At 30.9% G+C, this 7,574-nt stretch overlaps 1 protein-coding gene across 1 annotated transcript; it reads left to right on the top strand.

Annotated features, from left to right (window-relative positions):
- Positions 1–2,163: 2,163 nt before the first annotated feature.
- LOC139426792 (uncharacterized) lies at positions 2,164–7,140 on the top strand. The gene is made up of 6 exons (XM_071186781.1): positions 2,164–2,400; positions 2,575–2,628; positions 3,092–3,199; positions 4,847–4,921; positions 5,387–5,494; positions 6,902–7,140. Exons 3-6 carry the CDS (start codon positions 3,138–3,140, stop codon positions 7,017–7,019), a joined length of 363 nt encoding a protein of 120 aa, XP_071042882.1. The 5' UTR covers positions 2,164–2,400; positions 2,575–2,628; positions 3,092–3,137; the 3' UTR covers positions 7,020–7,140.
- Positions 7,141–7,574: the final 434 nt, after the last annotated feature.

Genomic DNA, 7,574 nt, shown 5'->3' with positions numbered 1-7,574 from the left:
TTGTTCGGGATTGTTCTTATTCTACTCCCAAAAATAGTGAAATAGTATGGTTGGATACCACGTGATAAAGTGCCAACTCCTGGTGAACGAACTATACTTCATCGCCTGCTGATCACTTCATCGCAACGAAAATTCCCGCTGGATGGCACCAAGTGCCCAAGTGCCAAGTTTCGAGGGAACTAATCCAATATTTCCGTTACATGAAGTGGACTACCGAGAAAATTTCGCACGGTTAACCTGACGCCAAGGGGACTCTAACCCACGATCCGTCTACCACTGAGAATATTTTACGTCAGCACTGTGGTCGGTGCAAGCCCGATGCGGAATTTGAAACGACCTGCTATCTCTGGGATTCGAACACGGTTTCCCTTATTGGAAGGCGAACGCTGTATCCCCTGAGCTATAACGGCTCCTTTACATGTGTCAAATTAAATTTATTGATTGCAATAATAGATATTTGAGTGAAAGAGTTGGGGTTACAGAGAAATATGAATTATTGAAAATTGTGCTGCCAACTGACTTAGAGTAAATTCTGCTACCAAAGCATTTGCGTACATTAAACGGTTAAATTTTTCAACTTAATTTAAGTATGCATATTAATACTTTGATTATGAATTCTTCAACAATACCCTTATTTTTCATATTAAAAAAAATAAGTACCCGAAAGTTTTATTCGCTAATTGCAACAATACTTTAATTTTTAGAAACGTTAAGTGAACTGTGTAATTAATTATATTATAACAATGGTTTCATTTAAATCATTGTTGACAAAATAAAGTTTAATTGTTAAGATCAGACTTAAGAATTATTCGAACAATTATTAGCTCATTCTCTATTGAATGTCTTTGGTGAATGTTGAGTTATTCACTGCGATTTATAAAATGCCTAAAAAAAGCGATTTATATCACTTAGCTCTTTTAAACCATTGGTTTAAAGAGCGGAAGAAGTATCCTCGATTACCACGTAAGTGCCCATAATGTGTTTATATTTCTGCAATATTTTTATTTAAATGTTTTGACATGATACTATTTTGCATTATTATATTATATGTTTTTGACATGATACATAAGTTTTTGTGAATAATAGTAGCTAGCTATTCAAACTCGAGAGGTACTATTGTCTCGATGTTATTTTTAATTTGTTTCATTGTTATAATATCCTCAGAAATAGCAAAGCAATAAAATTGTGCAATGAATTTTCGAAATTATGTCAGCATTATTATCATAGTATAAACGTAAAGACGACTCCTGACACATTAAAAAAAAAAAAAAAAAAAAAAAAAAAAAAAANAAAAAAAAAAAAAAAAAACAGTTGCAGTAAAACATAATAATTTTATCCATAATAATTAGCATAATCATTAAATTTTTTCTGACATGTAGCCTTTTCCGACTAAATGAAATATTAGATGATAGAAAACACGTTTCTAGAAGTGCATCTCATCAAAAATAATAATAATATTAATATATTTGCTATCATTTATCATGAATCATGATACTTTTGCTTAAGACCAACTCATATTACAGTTACTACTCATATTGGACCAGTTGGGCTTGAAAATAATGAGAATTTTCAAGCCCTCTTAGGCACCTATATATTACACCTATACCTATATTTATACATTTGGTGCCTATTAAAAGAGCATCCATTACCAAAAGGTCAGTAGAACCTATTAATTAAGCATCATTTACGTCAATAATGGACGGTGATTTTTTAAGATTTCTAGTAAAGAATAACTAAATTAACTCCACCAATCTTTCTAATTTAATGCTTTTATTAAGTTCTCTCTAATTTAGTTGCTCCATTGCTTTTATTCGATTGCAACAGTGAAAGTTAAAGCAAAAACTGGCATTTTATGGATATCTCATACAATCATTGGTGGAAAGTTACTTACTTTTGCTGAAAAGGGGAAAGGTAGATGGGTACTTTAAGTCGCACTAGAACTGCACATTGGGGCTATTGGCGGCGGTCAGGGAAACATCCCTGAGGATCATCCGAAGACATGCCATCGCAATTTTGATCCTCAACAGAGGGGATGGCTCTCCTGATTTGGTAGCCGGAAGACCTGGGCATGAAGTCGGGCACTTCATGGTATAACAGTTTAACGAGAACCGATCGGTCTCTACGCAGGCTTATCAGAGTGATCATCCTAAATATGAAACTGATTATGAGACAAGAAATGTTTGTTTTAAACATTGTTTCTACCTTTAGATAATATCTTCTTCCAACTTATTTTATTCAAATTAAAATTTATATTCAGCTCTAAATTCATTGATGTATAGATAAAAAATGGCTCTTTCTTTTAATTTCAGAGTATTTTTATTTCTTGAAATTAATTTTTTTCTTCGAATTTTTAGACGAGGATGATGTGTTGGAAAATGGAGAGAGTGGAGATGAGTTGGAGTATGTATAACTTTTTTTTAATTTCGCGCGTTATTTTTTATTATTTTATGTTATAACCGTCGTTGAACAGCCTGCCCATCCGATTAACATAAATAATAAAAATCAAAATAAATAATTATTCATTGAATCCTCTACAAAATTAAAAATTTTAAAAAAAATCTTTTATAATTTCAGGTATGATTCCCAGTATTGGGAGGGTGACAATGGTAACAGTGCGGAGCACATAAAGTAATTTATTTTTTGATTTAATAAATTAAAATTATTGTGTAAGAGATTTATAGTTAACTAAATATTGTTTAATATCAATACAAATTAATAACTTTTTCATACATAATTCTTTATGCCACTTAACAAATTAGATATACTGACAACTTTATGAATTAATTTATTAAATTATTTATGGCATATTGCATCAATAAATCGTAGAGATTTTTTAAATTTTTTATTTTATTTCCATTTTGGGTCATTTTTAAACAAAATTTCTTTTGTTATATGAATTGAAAGAAAATATTTCAAATAAAGCTAACTGCCTTTAACTATAATGTATTATAACATTAAATATTCTTAACTTTTTGTTTATTAAATAAATTCTTTTACGGATTGACATATTGGGAAAAAATTTAAATAATACGATTTATTTCTTGAAACTTTTATTAAATAGTAAATTAAAAATGCTCTTTTATGTTTTTAGCTTTGATCATATAATATTGGACGATGAATTGGTGGATAATTTTGAGATGGATTATGATGGATATGGGGCTTACCCCAGGTTCAGTAACGAGCTGGATGTTTTGAGAAGGTATAAGTTTTAAGTGTAACTTTACGTTTAAATTATTGAAATATATCGTGCATATGATTCATAATAGTTTTATGGATATAATATATTCAATCCAAATCGAGTCTCATTTTTAACATTCGACATATTTGGATGTAATTAAATATTACTTTTAAAGTTTACTAAAAAAGAAGCTTTTAATTTTAATTAATATTACCTATGTTGTAACAACCAAATTTACACATATAATCATTTCTTCGATTTTAAGGAAGTGTATGATTGTATAAAGAGAAATAGGGTGTTTCAAGAGTTGTCTTATTTTAATTTCCAACAAAGTCCTATCAATCTAGTCAAAATGAGTTTTAAAAATATAAAATATTGGATAAAACTTGCGTCAAATAAGTGTGATTTTTATGACAAATATTTTCTATACTGTTTGTCTAAAATAAGTACTCTGCCAGACATTCGTCTGGAGCTGTGGCGGTGACTATGGTAACGAGGTATGATTATTTCAAGCAGCGAGCGGGGTCCCTCTTTAGGACTGGTTTCGGCGAGAGAAAAGGAGATCTCTTCATCGAAGCTACACTCCCTAAAATGCCCTCTTCTGGTTTCCATAGCACCAGACTACTTCAGACTTTGAGGCAGGCAAAGTACCTATCTTAGACAAACGCGTACAAAAATAAAAAGAACATGACAAAGAGGTCGAAAATACAAAAGGTGGTTGAATTGCGTCAAGAAAATTTCACAACTGCGGGAGTAGAGAAAAGGGGAATTATTCTGTCTAACTGTTCTGATTTCGGAAAGGTCATAGTGCTGATGAAAAAATTTTTTTAAATCAAAATTATAACAAAAAAAAACATTTAAATTTTTTTTTTTGTTTTTTGTTTCGTTGAGAAAACTTTAAGACTTTGGGTGTTGAGTGATGGCGAATTCTTCTGTCGAAACGTTCTAATTGGAGGAAACGAATTCAGAAAGCCTTAGCTTGCACTAGGTGGTAGTGTTGATGAAGAAGGTTTTTTAATCGAATTTTTTTATTTTTTATTGGCGGGCACTTGGGGGTTGTCCCATTGACCATAGCAATGCCAGAACCGCTACTCTCTTCTCGTTACCCAGTGGGCACCTGTGGCGAAGCCACGGCAGTGGAGCAGCTTCGCCCACTTCACACAACCACAAACCCGTTTAAGGGCGGGTCACATTCACACAATCACACACAAAGGAGAAAGGACACAGAACACAGAGAGAAAGAAACATCCATTCCCTGAGCAAGATTCGAACCCGCGACCAGCGGCTCCGCAGTCAGGCACGCTAACCACTCGGCCACCAGGTCGGCTTAATCGAAATTATAACATAACAAAAAAAATAATAATCAATTTTTTTGTTGTTATTAAGTTAAGGAAAATAACTAAATTTAAATAATAGCTTAACAGAAATGTTAAATGCAATTTTTTTAATAGAACAATTTAGCTTCTATGTTAAATATATAAATATAATTTAATCCTTAGCTTTATGTAAGTAAATATAAATATAATTTAATCCTTAGTTTATGTGTCCTTTTTTTCTAATGATATATTTGTTAGGAATGTTTAAATGACTTTTATTTATATCATTAAAATGTGATAAAATACTGAATTGTTTTACAGAAAAAAAATAATTGCTTCATTATAATTTCAGCTCGGTCCATATTATTTACGATGATCAAAGTGGATTTGATTTGCAACTTGGCGATGGTTACAAGGAAAGGAAAACGTAAATTACTTTGGAAATTTCTTTGCATTTCATTAAATTTATTTCTTATACTTAGTTTACGATTTAAAATTTTCTTTCATGGAAATTTTTTTAAAAATTATTTTAATAATCTAAAACAATCCCATTTTTAATAGAAGATAAATTTCGGTAAGATGAAGTAAATATGATTTTTCAGATGTGATTATACTATTTTAAACAATTTATTTCCTTAGTTATTAAACTATGTGAATCGAAAGAAATTCACTTACACTGACTGACTTTTAGAAAAAACTAACAAGTAAAACTGCAATTATTTTCCAGAAGTGCTTAATCTTTATCTTTAGTGCTTAATTTTAATATTAGTTCAACTCTGTGTTCATAAATTTTTTTTTCTGTTACATTTAATAAATACTATTTTAGGAATTACATTTTCATCTTGAACATTTCTTAAAATATTTTTTTTAAAATACAATTTTATAATTTTAGATCAAATCAAATCTTATTGGATGATGAAATGTTAGATGATTTTCAATTCGATTTCAACGCACATGGTGCCTATCCGATCATCAGTTATGAATTGAATGATGCGAAAAGGTATTATTCTTTATGTTTTAAATTAATAAAATTTATTATGTATATTTTTTAAATGAATATGTTTTTAACTGTCATGAATATTTTGCATTAGTTTGAAATGCAAATTTAAGCAAAATAAATGATAAAAATAATGAAACCTACAAGAATAAATTAGTCGTAGTCCTATCTGTTTGCTAGGGTGCCTGAGGCCGAAGTGGCCCTTTACCCTTTCATCGTGAGATCAGGATCGTTGAGGTGGTAAGCCTTCCGGTCCTTGTAGCTTAGAGGTAGTAAATGGGCACATTACCCGAGTGGATATCTTCAGAGACAATGCAGATTATACATTTAAACATGAAAAAGATATGTATAGTAAAAATTATACTTCCTGTACGAAGTTCGGCAGTATAACAAAACATATAACTACTATACATCATCTAACGCTTGTTCAACAGTACAAAGCTAAGTCTAGTGCCATTTCAAATCAAGAAATCAATCTAAGTGCCATTTCAAATCAAGTTGATTTGTGTCAACGCTTTACAAACATTTATATTCTATTTCAATTGTATATTCTTATCGAATATCTTCATATATTGCCAGGGCCCGACATAGCCTGGTTGATAGGGCACTGGGCCCACATCCAAAAAGTTGTGGGTTTGATCCCCGCCAACCGAAGACTCCACGTGTAGTGAGCACGTTAAATTTATCGAGTCACAAAGTCCGTCATGTTCCCATAACAAATCATACCTCTGAGGGTACTAATCCACGAGCTTCCTTGTCTTCTGGATTGGTTCAAATTTTCAAGGCTACGGAGTTGAACATTTGTAGTCGTAAACCCAAACTTCGGTCAGCTGTTCAACGACGGTTATAAAACAAAATAAAATACATATTGCCTTATAAATTGCATCACATGTGTTGCATCACAGGTCAATGTTGCATCACATGTGTAAAGAAGTGTGCAATCGACCTCAGGGAGGCGTCCTTTATGAGATTCTCATAGTCAGAGATTGAATCTAAATTCGTTGCATTACAGTTCAACGATTTGTCAAAGAAATTTCGATTCAGTTCGTAAAAGCGGTGATCGAAACTGTCAATTTCTAGGTCCAAGTGAACATCACTATTCCTTTGGTACCATCTCGCATCCGTGATATTTCTCAGAATTTTATTCTGTAGTACAGTGAATTTTCCAATTTCACGTTACCATATGTTACACCATAAAAAAATAACTAATTTCGCATAATGAACAAAACCTTGCTTTTTATTCAAATAACAGTTTCTAAAAGCGAAAACGTGCCGTTTGAAAGCGTATCCTATAAATTTTTCAAAAAGTCTTTGCATTTACTTACTGTGATATATTCTTCTTCTATATATATGTGCACTGATGTAATCTGCTAGAAAGTTTTAATTTATAAAATGTTAATTGTTTTTCAGAAGTGAAAATGGGAAAGAAGGGAGTTTGAATAGTGAAATGGAACAGAAAACTTTCAGCTCTTTTTTAAGATCTATTTGCTGGGTTTTCTGCTGTTGTTTCAAAGGAAAATCTAATTAATTAATACTCTTGCCACCCATTTGCTTTCTTTTCTGCTGTTGTTAAAAAAAAGAGGAGCATATTGATAACTAATAAGAGAAGAAAAGAAAACTTTCGGCCTATTAATATCCATTTACTGGTTTTCCTCATATTATTACAAAAGGAAATCAATTTAATTAATAATAAAAAGAAATCATAGGCTATTTTTGCAGTCTTTTTCCTGGCTTTTGTGCTGAAGAAAGTGATACATTATTCACATTTTCTTTTAAAATAGTCCTATGATATTTACATACCTGCCAACTTTTAATCCTTTAAAGGCTGATATTCTCCAGTGGTAGTAAAATTAAATGTAAATTACAATTTTAGGTAGAAACATTTGCTGTATATTGAATAAGCTTATGCGGATTGCAAGAACAATATTACATATTAATGTATATGCTTAATTTTTTAAAAAATAGTGGTGAATTAAAAATATTATAAATTAAGTTTATAAATGCAAGGAATATATAGAAAACATACATTTTACTACCACTTTAAATATAGAAATAAAATTTTAAGCCAAATGCGTAAAAGTTG

The sequence above is a fragment of the Parasteatoda tepidariorum genome, chromosome 10, assembly GCF_043381705.1.
Source record: "Parasteatoda tepidariorum isolate YZ-2023 chromosome 10, CAS_Ptep_4.0, whole genome shotgun sequence".
NCBI lineage: Eukaryota > Metazoa > Arthropoda > Arachnida > Araneae > Theridiidae > Parasteatoda > Parasteatoda tepidariorum.
Note: the sequence above shows the minus strand (reverse complement) of the source record. Positions and strands in the feature narration are given on the sequence as shown.

What these genes read in the sequence shown, in the direction of transcription:
- LOC139426792 (XM_071186781.1), top strand. Translation starts at nt 3,138, where the DNA reads ATGGATTATGATGGATATGGGGCTTACCCCAGGTTCAGTAACGAGCTG. An exon ending in GGTTACAAGGAAAGGAAAAC is followed by an intron (nt 4,922 to 5,386) that starts GTAAATTACTTT and finishes TTATAATTTTAG; the next exon opens with ATCAAATCAAATCTTATTGG. An exon ending in GAATTGAATGATGCGAAAAG is followed by an intron (nt 5,495 to 6,901) that starts GTATTATTCTTT and finishes ATTGTTTTTCAG; the next exon opens with AAGTGAAAATGGGAAAGAAG.